Source organism: Passer domesticus, chromosome 20 (assembly GCF_036417665.1).
Source record: "Passer domesticus isolate bPasDom1 chromosome 20, bPasDom1.hap1, whole genome shotgun sequence".
Lineage (NCBI taxonomy): Eukaryota > Metazoa > Chordata > Aves > Passeriformes > Passeridae > Passer > Passer domesticus.
Genome location: NC_087493.1, coordinates 7,237,647 through 7,256,183, shown reverse-complemented (window position 1 = coordinate 7,256,183; position 18,537 = coordinate 7,237,647). Strand labels below are relative to the sequence as shown.

At 44.4% G+C, this 18,537-nt stretch overlaps 1 protein-coding gene across 20 annotated transcripts in view; it reads left to right on the top strand.

Moving 5' to 3' along the window:
- The window catches only part of CACNA1G (calcium voltage-gated channel subunit alpha1 G), a 146,278-nt gene that overhangs the window by 107,920 nt on the left and 19,821 nt on the right, over positions 1 to 18,537 (top strand). For 8 of the 20 annotated variants that reach the window (XM_064395827.1, XM_064395822.1, XM_064395819.1 and 5 more), the window contains 11 exons: positions 2,082 to 2,207; positions 2,798 to 2,887; positions 3,451 to 3,664; positions 6,099 to 6,149; positions 11,947 to 12,098; positions 14,440 to 14,549; positions 15,596 to 15,729; positions 16,907 to 16,977; positions 17,257 to 17,335; positions 17,414 to 17,535; positions 17,881 to 18,225. In XM_064395827.1, the coding sequence (XP_064251897.1) occupies positions 2,082 to 2,207; positions 2,798 to 2,887; positions 3,451 to 3,664; positions 6,099 to 6,149; positions 11,947 to 12,098; positions 14,440 to 14,549; positions 15,596 to 15,729; positions 16,907 to 16,977; positions 17,257 to 17,335; positions 17,414 to 17,535; positions 17,881 to 18,225 (1,494 nt within the window). The remainder of the gene's footprint in view (positions 1 to 2,081; positions 2,208 to 2,797; positions 2,888 to 3,450; positions 3,665 to 6,098; positions 6,150 to 11,946; positions 12,099 to 14,439; positions 14,550 to 15,595; positions 15,730 to 16,906; positions 16,978 to 17,256; positions 17,336 to 17,413; positions 17,536 to 17,880; positions 18,226 to 18,537) is intronic. The other 12 variants (XM_064395824.1, XM_064395816.1, XM_064395813.1 and 9 more) reach the window with 5 other exon arrangements.

Here is an 18,537-nt window from a genome sequence, read left to right as displayed (position 1 = left end):
AACATACTGCTTAAATAATAAATACAGCATTGAAAATAAACAGGGAAGAAAATCATGCCATCCATAACCACCTCAGCAGCTAGATTGGTTTAGCATTATAGCATAACAGCATCCATCCATTATATTAAACAGATTCAGAAACTAAGCATATCCCATAAAACAATCTAACACTCATGAGAAAATTTATGCCAGAAAACAAAACTTGCAGTATGCTCTTTGAATTTCATCCCTACTAATTTTGATGCTTTCCCTGGTGACTTGCACCTTTATGTTAAATTGTCATGACTATTGATGTGATTCAGTGGTAGATACAAGACAGACTGATCCTGTATTCAGGATGCAAAATTCTCAGTTAATATTTATGTCTAATTAGGTGTAAGATGAGGCCAGAGCTATTTTCTATAAAAAGATGATCTCTCAAACTTACAGTTAGTTTTTCCATTTAAATATAAGCTGGGGATCAAACTAGAGGTTTTTAATCTATTAAGATCCAGACATCAAAGTTTCTAACAATGTGTCCTCTTAGCAAAACTGTTTTGGTTGTAGAGCTGCCCATGTGTGAATAGTCATTAATAAGACAGAAGAAATAAGTGGATAAAGCAAGTCCAGTAAGAAACACTGGGTCTTTTCCTTTCAGAAGTGCCAAACAGTAAAGTACTGACAGGGATCAGTGTTTTTACAAATTGGGCTTTGTAATTCCAAACCCTGTCAGGAGCACTGTTACTGCTCCCACCTGAGTGGCATTACAGTCCAGCTCCTGGAGAAGTTATATTTAGACAATATACTAAAACCCGTTATTTACCTTCCTGCTTAATTAAAATTTTTCTCTGTGAGGACTATATCTCCCCAGTCTGCCTTACCACTGATAGCATTTCTCCATGGAAAGTTCAGGGAATACTTCTTACATCTAGAAATTCTGTGATTGCGTTGAGCAGTGATTACTTTTGCATGCCTAGAGACCATCTTCCTGCTGCTGATTTCTGGAGGAAACCCATGGAGCAGTGTGTGGCTTTATCTTGTTCACTATTATTTTATTGTTATTTGTCTAGAACAACGGATCAAACCCCATCAGTGTCTCTTCTCGGTACAGCCAGGTGGTGTTTTAAGGAGCCTGGAGAGCAGATTGCCATTTCCCCCTGCCCTTCCCAAGAGTAATGTCAATAGCTTCTGTCAGCAAATAAAAGTAGATTTGTTGGCTGTCTCCTGAGATTTGATACCATCCATCCTGCTAGCATCAATCACCCTGTCTGAGGCAGTAATCAACCCCTGCCACTTTCTGTTCCGTGTGTGGGAAGCACCAGGTCTAGAATTAAGCAGGTGGAGGCTCCTGTTCCTCATGCAGGTATAAATCAGTAGCTGACTCTCCAGGAATTGCATCCCCCTAGGCATAAACCAAATAAAATAAGCTCAGGATCAGGTACCCAGCACCGGCTGGGTTTGGCTCATTAAACTGTGCACAGGGAATAATTTCAGTGACCCTGCAGACTGCAGAGCTTTATGAAAGCTGGGGCACAGCACCCAGAATCAGAGAGCAGAGCAGGACTGGCAGCAGTCTTGATTCAACACGAACGTCACCCCCAGGGGCTCGTCTCCCCTCAGAAGTGTCCCCTTGTGACCTCTGTGAGCAGAGATTAGTCCATCACTGGGCCTATTTGCTGCCACCTTTTCCCTGCTGACAGAGGGCCCCTGTTAGACTTCATTTGTTATTAACTGGGCTGAGAGTCACCAGAGTTGTTCCACATATGAAAAGAAGCCATTAGCTGGTCTGGGCTATTGGTTGGGGCTACACTTGAGCTAAAAAGTGTAGGAGCAAAGGCCTTTAGGTGACTCTCAGATCACTGAACCTGACAACTTAATGCATGAGGTGGGTGTCCTAAACGATGTGAAATCATGCATTTGCTCATTAGGTGTGTATTATACAGGCTGCTCAGTCCTAATTACCTGCATGAATGAGGTCAGTTCCCTCAACAGCTCTGGCTGGCGTGGGCTGTGAGGAGAACACTGGAGAAATGCCCATCACCTGCACAGAATTCCTGTGGACTGAGCCCTGACGCTTCCTCTCTTCTTTGCGTGTTTTGCAGCTTTTCAAAGGCAAGTTTTTTGTGTGCCAGGGGGAGGACACCAGAAACATCACAAATAAATCGGATTGTACAGAAGCAAGCTACAAATGGGTCCGGCACAAGTATAATTTTGATAATCTCGGCCAGGTATTAATAGAACGGTAATCTGCTTCTTTGCTCCTTTACCTCCTTGACTTAAAACCTGTGGCTTATTATCCCATGGGATTTTCTTACAGGGCACTGCCAGCCACAGTAAATATTCAGTTCACATACACAGCATTCTGTCTCTGTAAATCCCAAAGGCAGTGTTTCCAAGCAGGCATACACTTCTTTTCAGAACAGAACAAGCACACGTGGCTTCATGAAGCACTTAATTGCTTCACTGCTACATAACAAACCAAATATATCTTGCAGAAGGGCTTGTCTAATAGAGCTGGACATTTTCAGCCATCTCTGCAACTCAGCCTTTTTTTAGCAGTGTGGTAAGAACTAATTAGTTGGGAGCAGTAGAGAGCTGGAGGGTGGAAATGAAGCCGCTTTTGTCTTCAGCACTGCGGTTTCCGAATTACTGTTCACTGCTGAACCAGGCATTGGCATTGATAGGTTTTGCTGCCAAGGGAAATCTTGGTCATCAAAGTGTCCCATTATCAGGCAGGAAAGGGCAAGGAGGAGTAAGATGTTACAAGTAAAAGAGGTTCAGAGCAACTGTGCCTGACTGTTTTTCCATGCATTTCCAGGCCCTGATGTCTCTCTTTGTCCTGGCCTCCAAGGACGGCTGGGTGGATATCATGTACGATGGCCTGGATGCTGTGGGAGTCGACCAGCAGGTACAGGCTGCAGCTGCAACAAATGACTTGTCAAAGGTCGCATGTTTTAGCTCGTTTTGCAAAGTGCTGTGGGCTTCCACAGTCAAATAGAGTTAGGGGATTATGATCCAGGGTGGCATTCAATCCAAGTTGTGATGTGTGATGAGTTCAGTAAAAAGTCTAGATTGGTACTCAACACTTTCCCTACAGATTTTGCATCATGACTGTAACTCATGTAACTCGTGTTAGAAGTGCACCTATCAAAGGATGGTTTGACTTTTTAAGCAGTTTGGTCATTTCAGGAGAAAAGTCGTGCTTTGTGTAGGTAGAGGTTTGCAATGAGAGACTTACAGTAGCTGCAAAGGATGCTGCTGTCCTTTTTGCAGAAGAGAGGTGGTGCTTCTGTCCTCAACACACACTTTAGGAGCATTCACTTAAAATGTCTCAGCAAGCTCTAATTTTCAGGAAGAGCAGAGCAGCCTGCCTGAAAGGGCTGTGAGTTCTGTGGATGGCACAGCTGTATCAATTTGTTCCCATTCTTCTTTTTGAGATTCAGTTGAAATTTGCCTTCCTCCACATTGCAGCCAGTCATGAACTACAATCCATGGATGCTCCTCTACTTCATTTCCTTCTTGCTGATTGTGGCCTTCTTCGTCCTCAACATGTTTGTGGGGGTGGTGGTGGAGAATTTCCACAAGTGTCGGCAGCACCAGGAGGAGGAAGAAGCCAAGAGGCGCGAGGAAAAAAGGCTCCGCCGGCTGGAGAAAAAGAGAAGGAGTAAGGAGAAACAGATGGCTGGTCGGTAGTCTTTCCACATCTTTCTGAGTCCTGCTTGACCTTCCACATAATCCCCTCCTCCCTCCCCTCCCTGCCTCACGTCTGGTGATAATTCTTCTCCCAAAAGCATGTCCAGCTATAAAATTTGCATGAAGGAAATAGTGTCATTTTAGGCTGAACAAGGAGCAAAAGGAAGCCTTTTTAATGTCTGCATGATTTGCAATGACCTTTCCTTTGGGGTTATTTAAATTAAAAAACAATAATAATCAGGCCTGGAGCTTCTTGGATAGCAGAACTCAGTGTTACACAAATAGTGACAACTGCAAAGATCAGTAGTGCTGGATGGCATCATAAATCTCAGTCATGAGCACTGCTGCTGATAACTGGATTCACTATTTGGTTTATTACAATCTTGTAATGCCACAGTGATGTTACCTGTCCCATTTATCAAGCAGGTTTATTTATTGGCACAGTAGCACCACTGCTATTCAAGAATGTAATAAAATAATAGAGCCATCTCATTCTAGTAACGCTTTAAAACTCCATAGAGAAACATATCGATGCATTTGCTTGAGAAATACAGATTAGAAGAAAAAAATCAACCAGACAAGGAGAGTAACTAACTACACAAAAATAGTGCTGGTGCAAATTAAACCCAGCTCCCAACTAGATGTGCAAATGTGCAGCCCTGCCTAGAGGAGGCTCTACAGGTGAAATGAGGAAAGACCCCACTCTGCCAAAAGTCTCCAAAATGACATTTGTCTCTTTTCATTTTAATGTAGTTGAATAATTCAGAAATAAGTTAGCCAGAGGCCACAGGTTGGAGGTTCTCTTCTTCTTGCATGCTCTCTCTTCTGACTGAACTTTCTCCATTGCCCTTCCTGTCCACGGCCTTGCACTTTTGCTCCCTGGTCAATCCTCCTCCTGCTCTCTCCCTGTCCCCTTTCACTTCTCTATCTTTGACAGACTTCAGGACTGTTTAAGAGGCTATCTGATTAGGTGCTTGTTCCCAAAGCTGGTGATATTTTCTGGTTTTGTTGGTTTTTTTAATAGCCTAAAAGGTCTTTAATAGTTGTTGCAGGCTTAATCATGGAACCTCGTTGCCACGGTGCTGCCTCAGCCTCTCTCAGAAAAGCATTTCCCCAGCCATTTCCTTTGGTCACATCTTTTGGTCCCATGAGCTTCACACCTGTTGGTTTTGTAACCAACAGGATATGTCACACCAGCCCCTGGCCATCAAACCTAGGTTTATGCCAAGAGCCTGCTTCCCTCACTGGCCAGTGTAAAGTAGGAGGCTTCCCTCAAGAGCCCTGGAGGACACATTAGGCTGTTCTCAGTTAAGTGGGATACAGGTGGAAAGAGGTTTTATTGTTGCAGGTTTTTTTTTAAATTTTCTTTTCCCTCTCAAGAAAATGCCTAGAAAGCTCTTTTGCTTAGCTCAAGTTCCCAAGCACAGTTTCAGGCTGATGATTTAGAAAAGAATTTTAAAGTTTGGATACAATGATTGCTATTTAAAGTTGCAGTTTTGGAATGCTGATGTTTCTGTAGAGGAAAAATAGATGTTTAGGTATTATTAATTACTTTCTTTATAATGCTAGTGGAACTAGATGAAGAAAAGATATAAGTCTGGGCAATTTCCCAGAGGGAAGGAATCACAAACCATCCTTTCAGATGCAGTTATTCATTCAGTGCTATGAAATACCTAATTAAAGATGCAATAAACAGATACTTTACTGAGGATCAAATATTGCTGAGTATTCAATTGCCATAAAAACCTTTCAAGAGTAAAGTATAAAGTCCTCCAAATCTCTTCAGAACAGTTTTCCCAATCCATGCTCAGCGAAACATTAGTTTTAATTGACTGTGTCCAGCTTTGCCTTCAGAGGCAACAGATGTCATTGCTTAACTTTGTTCTGCACAGTGGGAACTTGAAGACAAAACCAAGACTAGGGCTGGAATTGTGCCAGCAGCTGCATGGGGGCTCCTTTCAGCTGGGCTTTCTGAGTGACCTCAGATGCTCAGACCAGCCTAGGGTTGTCAGATATAGACAGACTTTGACCACTGACTGGTGGCACCATAATTTTTCGTTGTAGACTCTTCCAGTGCATTTTTCCAACCAGGTGTCTGAAAACCGGGGAGGTGTGTGAGATCTGAGATGTGGGCAGGTGAGGAGAGGTCACAGGGAGGTATTGCTGTCTCAGCAGGAAGGGTCCCAGATCGTCCTTCAGCATTGTTTTCATCATCGACAGAGGGGATTCTTGGGGATGTCTTGGGCTTCCACAATAGGGAGAAGCACAAGAGCTCTTCCTTTTCCACATACACCTCCATGAGGCACAAGGATCCCACAAGGAAACCCTCCTGGTAGAGGAAATGGAGAGCCACAGGAGCCTCCACAGGGGCTGGGGAGTCGTGCCGTGTGTCCTGACGGGTGATTAACGCCGTTTCGTTCTTTTAGATCTAATGCTGGATGATGTATTAATGGAGAGCTCAGCCAGTGCAGTGCAAGGTACTGGGAAGCTGGCACGTCTCGTCCCTCTGAATGGCAGTGCTGTGTCACTAACGGCTGGCCACCGCAGCTGAGGCATCCACTAAACCATGTGTGTGGTGCAAAGCTCGTTTGCTTCCCTCATGGCACACGCATCTCATCCTGAGCTGCAGGTCTGCAGGCCTGCCTCAGCACTGACACCTGCAAACCCTTAATTTACTCCTCGATCATCTTACTTTATTCAGTTTTTTTTCCTCTGGTTTTCATTAAGACACTGTCAGACTTTTCATGGCTTTTTTTTTCCTTTTTCTTTTTTTTTTTTTGGTTCTTTTAGCTTTTTTTTTTGAAGAGAATAATGACTGGACTGTGAAAATGGGTCCTCCACTGTTGACTTTAGCTTTCAAACCACCAGCTTAGGAGTCTGAATAATTTTCAGGTGTGTGTCTTTGGAAAGCTTAGGGAGGATATTTCATTATTTCTTCAGCCCTTTCTTATTGCTCCACAAACACTGTACTCCAGGGAGTGGTTTTTTTCAGCAGGGTAGAATTCAGTATAAGGCAGAGCCTCAGTGCTTCAACAGGGAACTCAACCCCACACCAATCCCCACTGTGGGCACGGGATTTAGTCATTGTGCTGCCCAGTGTGCAAATTCTGTGCATTGATTAAGAGTTGCTCAATCCATGAAGCATCTTGTAAATTAAAAGAAATAAAGATACTATCTCAAAGCCTTTCCAGGGGCTGATGGAGATGGACCAGCTGGACTCAACACTAATGGGGTCTGAGCTGTCCCTTTTGACCCACAGCTTGCTCACACTTCCCTTTCCCAGCCCCCTTCTCAGGATGATGCTCAGGGCTGCAAATCCATCCCTTGCTCTTTTTATTTTTAGGAGAAGCTTTGATCTGGAAAGCATTTTGTTTAATTCATAACTTAAGAATATTAGCCTGAATATTTAAAGAGGCACCAACATAGAAACAAATATAGCTGTAATTTTCGACAAAAATAATACACTACAAAAATTGTGCCATTAAAACTCTCACCTGTACACAGACTGCCACTGCTGGCAGCGTGTGAAAGATGGGTGCAGGGCTCCATCCATCTTGCTTAGATTGCAGGGAGCTTTGATTAAATAAAAATTGGCTTTCGCTGCAGAGATAACTCAAGGACACAGAGGTTCTACCTTGTATTTCTAAGGCCTTGTTGGAAGTTATCACAACATGCTTTAATAAATCCTGAATCTCCTTCCCACTGCCATTCCTGATATTTATATTTCTTTGCTGTCTTTCTTGCTCCTCTTGCTGGGCCTCTTGACCTCTCCTGTGAAATGGGGGCAGCGTGAGGGAGGGGCTCTCACTGGGTTTGGTGATCTGGTTATTTTTTCTTCTTTTTGCTTGATTGCGACTCCTCTCCTGGTCCTACAGAGTTGCATCAAGGCTGTCTTATTTTATGTTATTTTTAAGACACTGAACTCATTCCAAACCCCTTCATTATCCCTTGCAGGCTCAGAAAGTCTCTTAGCGTTTGCCCTTAAGATGTGTATAATTGTCAGGTCTGTGCTGTGTGTTTCCTTTTGCCGTCTTTTCTTTGGATCCAGTGGTAGTGAATGTGCCACGCTGCTCTGCAGGCACCAACATGAGGAAACAGAAGGGTTTTGTTTCTGAACCTGACTGCTGGGAATTTAGGGAATCAGTCCCTGGGTGCAGTAGATGAACTTCCTGTGGTTCAGTGAGGAGTCTGGAGCTGTGACCCAAAGCTTGCCCACATCTCAGCACTTTCAGAGGGCATCTTTTCTCTTTCTGTGAAGACGAGATGACATTGTGTGTGTGCGTGTGTGCTGCTGCCTGGTGCTTAGTGAAATATTTTATAATTTTATTTTTTCCTTTATTTTTTCTCCAAGTCTACATTCTATCACAACTGGAATCTTCACAGTGGAAATAATTTATCATTTTCCATTTCACTTTTTTTTTTTTAATAAATCCATTCAGTACAATAAAAGCCAAGTAAAACTCTGTGTTTAAATAAAACAAGTTCCTTCAGTGCAAACTACTTTTTAACCTAATTCTTGATACATTTTGTAAATCCAGCTGCGTCATGGGCTCTATTGTTCACTGGTTTGCCACTGTCCTCCAGATACTCAAACCTGCAAAGGAGTTAATTTACTTATTATAGGAGAAGGAAGAAGCTGAAGGAGACAGTAATGGAATTGTCCCACTCTTGTGAATTCCAATTTCCCGTGCCCACGCACCTCCAGCTCGAAGTCACCTCGGGGAAAGTGGCAATTTCTCTCTTGACAGGGCTATATTAGGAGGCAGATGCTCCTTGGAGATATTTTGGCGCTGCATGCTCAGCTTGATTCCCCCCAAAAAAATGCAGTTAACAGGAAGAAAGTGGCCCCAGTCCCACTCCCTGCTGTGCTGGCAGAGCCCTGGGAGATTCTGGGAGTGGCACTGCCCAGCAAAAACAGGGGTGCCCCAGTGCTGCTCTGCTGGGCACTGGTGGTGTTTCACAGGTGGCATCACACCACCATCAGACAAATGCAGTACAGGTTTAGTGCCCCAAATGCAGTCTGGGATCACTGAACCCCAAGGGCACCTGGCCTGGGAAAAGTTGGACAGGGATTAGGAACGGGAAATGTTTATGCTGCAGCAGCAATGGTCATTTCCTTTCCAACCAAACAGGAGAGAACGGTGGTGAGTTCCCAGGCCACGTCAAGGGGATCAATTATAATCCTACATCTTATTATAATCAATTATAATCCTACAGATCAATTATAATCCTACAGCTTGATGCCAAGAGTTGAGTACTGAAGCTTGGGATACAACCTAAGCTGAGAGCCCACAGAAATGATGAGCTGAAGCCAAGTGCACCCCAGTCCAGGCCCTGCTTCCCTTGCAGCACAGTTGGTACCCCTGGACCACCATCACCCCCAGGATGAAGGGGCAGGTGGGACTTGCTGAGACCACCTCCCAGCTGCCTGCAACATCCCCTTCCTACCTGGGCTAGGAGATCTCTCAGGATCCACTGTCTGAGCCAAGTTTATCCTGTGTGATGATCTCTATACTTGACCCACTTCTCCCTCTGCCTTGGCCCCCAGTCCTGGTGAAGCAGCTTGATTTACACCTTGTTTATCAGCCTGATGTCTCGTAGTGGGCTTTTGCTGTATTTCCTCATCTCTTCTCATTTTGCCAATTCCTCTTTGTTGGTTTGCTCTCTGCCTTCCTTTAAAGCCACATGTGCCTGGAAGCCACATTAACCTTTCCAGTAATAACCAAGACTAACCCAGAGCTCTTGTTGTTCTTGACACAGTGTATTGTAACGGTACAGTAATGTGGTGTTGTGTTAGTTGTGAAGTTCACCACCCGGAGTTTAACAGATGTCTGTATTTCCCAAGATGTTGGTATTATTAAGCTCTTTCTTGCAATAATTACAAATGGCACTGTGTCATAGGAGGCAGGGGCTTTGAGCAGGGGGAATTATATCAGATCTATCTCCAAATTCTATGCAGAACTCTGCGGGGTCAAGCTAAAGAAATGGTATTTTCACAATGGTAAAAATTGGTTTATATGTTCAGAAAGTTCCCTGCCTACCTAGACACAGTGGGGATTTATCCCTAGCCCTCAGGCAGCATGTTAGCCTGAGTGTGGGAGCATCCATATGGCACCAAGATGCATGGCTGCCGTGGGGACACTGGGGCACTGAGTGGTGACATGATTTGTAAGCATGGGTTGCCAAATCCCCTCTTAACAAAGTTAATGGAGAATGATGGAACATTTATCACTGGGAATTTTCAAAGGCTCCAAGGGCATCTGCGAGACCAGCACCCAGAGAGGGTTGGCTGTGGAGACCTGGGTGCTGGGCAAGGTGAACAGGAGATATGGGAGAGGGGGTGCAAAGGGGAAAAGCCTTTGCAGATATCTGAACAATTAACAACCCTGCTTATAAGGTCATGCACTGGCTAATCCAGGTGCAGGAGCCCTGCACAGGGAGCATTTACAACCTCTCTCTAAATCCTCTCTCTGTTCTAACAGCATTGGTGTTATTCTGTAGGATTTGGAATTACCTGTCAGTCAAAGCTGAGAAAAAAATTGAATTCCAGTGTCATTATTCATAAGTAAATCCATTGCAGGAAAAGGTAGAAACGTTGACATTTTTCTTTTTGAATGTGAATTATGCATAAATGTAGAAGAAGTAAGTGATTCAATTATGATGGTGTTTCTTTCTGAGATGATAAGTTGGTTCATAAAAATAGGTCCTATTCCTAACCTAATTGTATTCAAACATTTTAGTTAATTTGCTACTCATAATTTAGCATAATGTGATCGAGATATCTTGACTTTATGGAGATTTATGCAGATTCTGAGATATCTGACAAAGTCTTATGAGTGAGTCAGCAACTACTAGTCTGCTTTTTTTTCATAAGCACTCAATAAATTCAGCATGAAAATTAATTTCATAGACCTTTTCATCAATACTGTGCTTTAGCACTCAGGTGCAGATCACCTAAAGCCTACTGCAGATCAGAAAGTGAGTATTAATACTGCCTTTCATTTGATGACACTGAAACAGAATTTTTTGCCTTCCAAACCCCTACAGAATAAAACTGCTGAGTGTTTTTTTCCCTTTAGTCCCTGGACTGGTAGGGAAAGGTCTGTCTCTATAGAAAAAAACAAGACTGATTTTTCAGGATCCTGCTATGAAGCAGGGAGCACCTGAAACCATTAAATCTATGGATTTGATTGCAAAATGTCATTGGCTATTGACAAAGTGAGCTCTATTTCCAGGCAAAATAAAATCTTCTAAAATTAGTTTTCCCCTAGGGCAACCCAAACCTGTGCTTCCGGGCATCATTCTTGCCCAACTTTTTTTCTTGGACTACCAAACTGTGCATTTGCTCTGGAGCACTAAATATCAACCGTGCAATTCTTACAGCTCAATAATTTTCATTACTAGTTGATCATCTAATTATGAAGGTAATATTACACTCTGACATTTTCAAGACAGCCCTTTCCACATCAATCTGCATTATAATGCCTCCTTGAAAATTGTACTGAATTATATACTCAGCCTTGGCATCTCCTCATTAGATATTAGGTGAGTAAATGAGTTTATCTCTAGGAACATTTGGGGTCTAAAGTCATCCCTGAGGCAGCCAAACATGGGACACAGTTGGACAGTGAAATCTGCGTTTTGATCATTTTGTCTAAATGGATGATTGCTATTTTCTGATCACTAAGGCTCATTGATCAGTTTTCCTTGGTATTTTTATGGACCATTTTTCTGACATCCAAGGGGTTGAATTCTGTTGTCTCTACAGTTTATTGCAAAGAACATAACCTGTCTGCACTCTTTCTCTTTCAAAGACCACCACATACTCAATGGACTGTGTTTTTAGGCAATTGTTAGTAAAATCTGTCCTCAGCACTTAACTGTTAATTGGATTTTCTGATGCTCTGGGGACTTTTAAGATCAACACACAAAAAAAATTGTTATTTTAATTTAAATTCAACTTAAATTTCCCTACAGAGAAAAATTATTGTTAGCAGCACACTAGTCCCAGCTCACCTCATCCCTGATGCCACAAGGCTGAGTATAGAGCATGTCCCACTGAAAATATTTAATGGCTGTAAGATGATGGGAGCCCTGCTATGTAAATAAAAATGATAACATGCCAGCAAGGAAAAAAGGAAATAAAAAAGACAGTATGTTGCTGTGACTGGTCTAGAATTTATCCTCTCTGGAGCTGGAGCGTGAGGGTGCATTGATTTGAGAAAGACGCAAAGAAATCCCTTGATTTGCCTCTCACTCTCCTCCCCGCTGCAGAAGCTCAGTGCAAGCCCTACTACTCGGATTACTCCCGGTTCCGCCTCCTGATCCACCAGATGTGCACCAGCCACTACCTGGACCTGTTCATCACCGGCGTCATCGGCCTCAACGTCATCACCATGGCCATGGAGCACTACCAGCAGCCAAAGGTACTGGGACAGTGGGGGGACAGTGGGGGACACGCAGAGCTGTGCTGGGATGTGCTCTTGGGCAGGGCTAAGGCAGGTTTGCTGTCGGATGTCCACCTCTGCACCTCTGGCAGTGGAGTGTAGCCAGCCTACAGCTGGCCCCCAGCTCAGTCCAGGGCTTTTGGTGCAAGGATGCCATTGCACCTCTCCCTTCTAGTTAAGTGCAAGCTCACTGCTTTGAAAATGGGAGTGAGTTTGTTTGCTTTGCTAGGTTTGATCATCATTAATATCTTCCATTTTACCTATGTTTCACACCCACCCTCTCCCCACCCCCTTGTCAAAAAAAAAAAAAAAAGAGAAAAAGGGAAAAGAATAGAAGAATTTGGGAAATTGAGGTTTTTTTGCAAAGTTTCTTCTAAATCCCCAGTGTCCCACAGAACCTAGTTTTCGCAGGAATTGGATTCCACGCTGGTCTTCAAAATGCATTTTAATATGTTAGTGTGCTTAATTCCTGGGTCTTTGTCATACTGTGAAAATAAAAACAGCCTGTCCTGAGATGTCAAGTCTTTTGTGCATAAGAATGAAATGGAAATAGCTGCCTTTGCCACATAACTTGTACTTACTTTTATTAGCGACTTTCAGAATGAATAAATATAACACACAATAGGAGGAAATATTCTTTAAAATTAGACAGGATGTGAATGCTTAATATAAAAAAAACCCACCCAAACAACTAAAATATGCAAATGACAGGAGCAGGGGGAAATGTTCTCCAGTCTATCATAAGCCAAAAGTTAATGGGAGCAAGCCCAATTTATTTTTTCTGTCCAGGTCACCTTTAAATACTCTGAAAGGCTCGTGGCTTGGTTCAGTCATTAGATGATGAAAAAGGTTGTTGGCGAAGGAGCCTGGGCTGGAGTCATTCTAGAGCACGTGTCTTACTGCAGTCACTTTGCAGCTACATTTTCTCTTGTATTATAGAAATGTTGGGGAGGCTTTTGTTTCTTTTCTTCTTTAGAAAAATAACACTTTGTCTCTAAGCCTCTGGTATGCAGCATCTGGCTAGTAAGTCCAAGCTTGGGTTGTGCTGGGATGACAGCGTGGTCAGAGTCATACACGTGCTAGAGTCCTGCTGAATTGGGGCATGGAAATCCCTCTGGACTGGGTGATGGATGGCTAGGATCCTGAAGATATTTGAAGGCCAAATGTACCAAAGAGATTTATATCCAAACTAGTGATTTCTTGGTGCTGAAAGGGGTTGGTTTTAGATATAGCAGGATGCCCTGGGGATGAGACCCCAGATGGAGATGCTGCAGCTCCTGGAGAGGAGGGAATGCTGCAGTGTGCAGAGAGGTGGTTTGAGTAAAGAGCTGCTGAGCAAAAACTGCTTCTGCCAGCTAAATGTGCTCATTTGCTGCAGAGCCCAAGTGCCCTGCAGTATGGCAGGGAGGCTTGCTCAGAGCCACAGCTTCCTTCAGCTTCTTGGTCAGATCAGGTGATTTTTGTCCATGGATGCTTGAAGCTAAACTGTAGCACAAAGGCAGAGTACATGACTTAAACTCCTTCTGCTGTGATTTCTCCCACTCAAGGACTGGTAAATGTTAGGTTTGGTCTGTGGGCACATCTCCCCTGTTCCCTAACACTGCCCTGGACATTGTTATTACCATCCTGTTTGCAAGCAGGGAGAAATTCAATGCACATTACTTAAGAGGCCATGAAGGATGTTGCTGCCACAGTCTTCCTTCATGAGTGAGGCTTTTGGAGATGAAATCACTTCTGATGTAGCTTAATGCCTGACTGTGCAGGAGTTGTCCCAGCCAGGATGCACTTGGATTAAAGAGCAGACTGACTTCTGCAGAGGGAAGGGGGGCAGAGGAAAATGCAAGGCACTTGCTTCCCCTGGCATGTCATCCCTCTGTTGTGCTCCTTGCCAAAAGCTCAAGGTGAGGCGTAATGGCAGGCTGTCACCAAGGAGCCATTTGGCCAGCACTTGCACAAATGGACAAGTGGGATGAAATTCAGCTCTCTGACAAAAGCACAAGAGGTCTTGTGCTGCTGAGGCCAGCAAATGCAGCAGCTCTTTCTGCACACCCCAGCAAACCCAGCTGGGGCTGTGCTGCTGCTGGGGGGGTGAGTTCTGCCTTGGGCCTGTGTCAGCCCCTCCTGGGATTTTATCACCAGGCAGCAAGTGCACTCTGTGAATCCCTGGGACTTTTCCCTGGGACATTTTTCATCAGAGGGAGCCCGTGTTTGAAGACTTTTAACTGTAATGGGTAAGTGGTGATGCAAGAGTCAGGTTTGGAGGCAGCAAAGCACCTCTGCAGAACTAACATCTAACCCCAGTTCTGTGTCCACATCCCAGGTTCTTGATGAAGCCCTGAAGATTTGCAATTACATCTTCACTGTTATCTTTGTCATGGAATCTGTTTTCAAGCTCATTGCCTTCGGGTTTCGCCGCTTCTTCCAGGACAGGTAACAAGAGATCTGTTGTGATCATGAGGTCAGCAGCAGGCTCTGTGGAGAACTGCCCACATTCCATGTCCTGAATTCCCATGCTCTGGCCCATACTGTGCGTCTGGTATGTATGAAGGCTTTTTGGAGTGACTGGTTGAAGGCTGGGCAGGTGGAGACATGGGATGTAAGCTGGAGGATGGATTGTGCAGGCCAAGGAGTGGCATTGCACCATTTTGGCCCTTGGGAGCAGATGAAGCAGGGACAAATCTCCACCAAGCAGCCAGTTCTCTTCTCACACCAGTTGCATGTCCATATAATCAAGTGAACTTGCTGAAGTGACAAAATTTACACCAAGAGAAAGAATCTATCCCTAAGTAAACACGAAAGAAAGAAAGGACCTCTCTTTAATGCAGATGAGGTGCAATGGATGACATTGTGTCTTTATCTAGATTTTCACTCTCTTACATCACAAACACACGTTTTATGCCCTTGGTGGATCTTTCTCCCATTTTTGCCTTCTTCAATGTTAATACCAAAACCAGGGCACTAAGCAGGACCACATGAGCCCTTCAGCATCCAGTGGATGGTTCCATCCCTGTCCCCACATTTTGTGTGTCCGTGCTGGAATTACCACTTTCTCCAGCCTGGCACAAATCCTTGGGGCCTTTCTTTCACCAACACAACTTTTTCATAAGGACTGGACTTGGGGTGCTGTTCTCTCTGGGGCAGATCTCAGGTTGAGGTCCACAAGTGTCATGTCTAGAAGTGGCTAGACAGACAGCACAGTGTCTCTCCTGAGGTTTGGAGTCTCTGTGTAGAAAACTTCCCAGCTTTTGTTCCTCTTTCTCCTCAGTCAAGGATATCTTTGGAATTGGCTGGTTTTCTGATGAGATGCATTAGTTATAATGATTTCATAACATCACTGCTTTTGTATAATACCCTCAGAAAAATACTGCAGATTCAAGTTCTCAAACCATTGAAATGACTGGAATTTGTGTGAAACAAGCTGCCTCCCATTGCCAGTTTCTTAGTAGACGTTAAACTTCACTTTGTGTTGTCTCCAGATGGAACCAATTAGATCTGGCAATTGTGCTGCTGTCTATCATGGGCATCACTTTGGAAGAGATCGAGGTCAATGCTTCACTACCAATTAACCCCACGATAATCCGGATCATGAGGGTTCTCAGGATCGCCCGAGGTGAGAGGGATAAAGCAGAATTGACTCATGTTTGAGGTACATGGTTGGAACCAGGAGAGAGTTAAGCATTGAGAAACAGTCCTGGGGCACATCCCCATCATGATGTGCATAGTTCTGGCATCAATAGGCTGTAAACAAATGAAAGAACAATGGGGAAAATACTTGCGAGGAGCCAAAAAGCTGAGCCAACTGACCATGTGTTTCTGCCTTAAGAGATCTTGAAGGCTGAGAGCTTAGAAATTAAGAAGTAGCTGTGACAGTAACTCCCAGAGATGTACCTGGGAAAATTGCTCCAGTCAAATCAAAGTCATCTCTAACAGGGATTAGAGAACACAAGCTTGAGTACATTTGCTTTAAAAGATGAGCATCTAATAAATTTAAATTCCCATGAGGCTTTACATCACACCACTTGGTGACAAAGCATGCCTTGTCATGCTGTATCCATCTGTCCCCTCAGACACATTCCCAAGTCGGGGAGCCAACTTCTTCAGGGATTGAAGAAGTTGATTTTTCAAAACAGGGAGGTGTCAGGACCAAATGTTGAAGATGCAAAATGTGAGTGCTCAGGCCCTTAATGAAGTACTTCCAGGCCCTCCTGAAGGGTATTGTGCTCTAAGGAACAATTGTTTTGATTACAGCCCTCATCTAAGCAGAGAAGGAGCTGGAGGAGAAATTAAATGCTGCTGTGTCTCAAGAGGGGGGAAAAGTGGGTTTTCTGTGCATTGGATCCCTTTCAGAATTAAAAATACATTCAGCTACCAGTTGGAAATGCAACCCTCTGTAAGAGATGTGTAAATCATTCCTTAGTGAATCATGTATGAAAGTGGGTAGCCTATGGAAGTGGGAAAGTAGCCCCAGGGCTGGGAAAGGAACTGCTCATGATAATCGGAGGAAGGAGATGAGTCCAACACAGATAAAGTGGGGAAGGAAGAGCCAGGCAGAGTGATAACGCTTTCTCCAAGTCTCAGAGTAGGTGATGCTGCTATTCATGGGGTTTTGATAGTATCCAGGCAACAAGGAGTGATGTAGAAAGGCCAAGGACTGTAGCAGCTAATGGAGAACACTTGACAAAATTTCACGTTTCTCTTCCTATAATCTGTGGCTCCTGGGAGAGGGACTGAGTTTGTGCCTCTCTGCTAATGCTGCTGTTACCATACTGCAAATGTGTTTTCCACAGTGCTGAAGCTGCTGAAGATGGCTGTGGGGATGAGGGCTCTCCTAGACACCGTGATGCAAGCACTACCACAGGTAACCCACTGCCGTATCACACCAGAGCTCCTCTGGCCCACAGCTCATCTCCTGTTGTAGAGGAATGCTAATAATTTTATCTTTGCTGTCGTTAGAGAATCACATTTCCCTCCCGAAGCACTGAGATACAGTCCTCACATTGAGGTCATTTTTGCCCTGAAGCAATTTAAGTTTTGGATTAAAGAATACAGCAAGAAACAGGTCTGGAACAAAAAAAAAAATCAATGAATGTTCTTTTTTTTTTGTGTTTTTCCCCCCCATTTCTTTTTCTCTTTTCAGGTGGGGAATCTGGGCCTTCTCTTCATGTTGTTGTTTTTCATATTTGCAGCTCTTGGAGTGGAGCTGTTTGGAGACCTCGGTGAGTCTTCCCGTGCCAGTGGGAGGGGTGGGAATGGTGTTGGAGTGGGGGGTCTCACAGCTGTGCTTGGTCTTACAGAGTGTGATGACACACACCCCTGCGAGGGGCTGGGACGGCACGCCACATTCAGGAACTTTGGGATGGCCTTCCTGACCCTCTTCCGAGTGTCCACAGGAGACAACTGGAACGGGATAATGAAGGTAAGTCTTAAGGTTTTGTCAGCAAGTGTATTGCTGTCCTAGACATGAAATTTGCCAAATCTCAGTTTTCTTCATGAAAGGAGAACCCATTGCAGACTGTGGTTTATGCTACAATCTGTTCACATCTCTTAGTGTCATCATTTAGTTGATAAGTTGGTGTTAGGTGATAGGTTCTTCATGAAAGGAGAACCCATTGCAGACTGTGGTTTATGCTACAATCTGTTCACATCTCTTAGTGTCATGGTTTAGTTGGTAAGTTGGTGTTGGTCCATAGGCTGGACTTGATGACCTCCAAGGTCTTTTCCAGCCTGGTTGATCCTGTGATCATTGCCCTGCTGTTTCCAGGACACGCTGCGTGACTGTGACCAGGAGTCCACCTGCTACAACACCGTCATCTCCCCCATCTACTTCGTCTCCTTCGTGCTGACAGCCCAGTTTGTCCTGGTGAACGTGGTGATCGCCGTGCTCATGAAGCACTTGGAGGAGAGCAACAAGGAGGCAAAGGAGGAGGCAGAGCTCGAAGCAGAACTGGAGATGGAGATGAAGACCATCAGCCCTGGCCAGCACAGCCCCTCGGACATCTTTGCCTGGACAGGAACCACCAGTGGAGAGAGACCCGAGAGCCCCCGCGGGTTTACCAACCCCATGCAAATCAAGGTGGATTCTCAGCTCTCTCTAGCTTATCATATGGTGAGAATCTCTGCTGGAGGGTGAGGAGGGCTTGACCTGCATTTTTGTTGGTGAACACTTGCACGAGTTGGTAGTGAAAGAGGCGTGCACCAGATGTCCTGGGCTTGTATTCCTGCTGTCTGCTGCTGACTCTTGTGTGGTTTGGGAGCCCATGCTGCAGGGAAGAGACCCCAGGCAGGTCTCCAGCCCACCTTGATGCATCTCTTCAGAGGGAGAGAGTTTTGCAATTTACTCTGGATGCCAGCTCAAGCTGCAGAGTTCAGAGCTAGCTCCAAATTTACTCTAATTCAGTGTTTTGACTGGTCCTTTGTG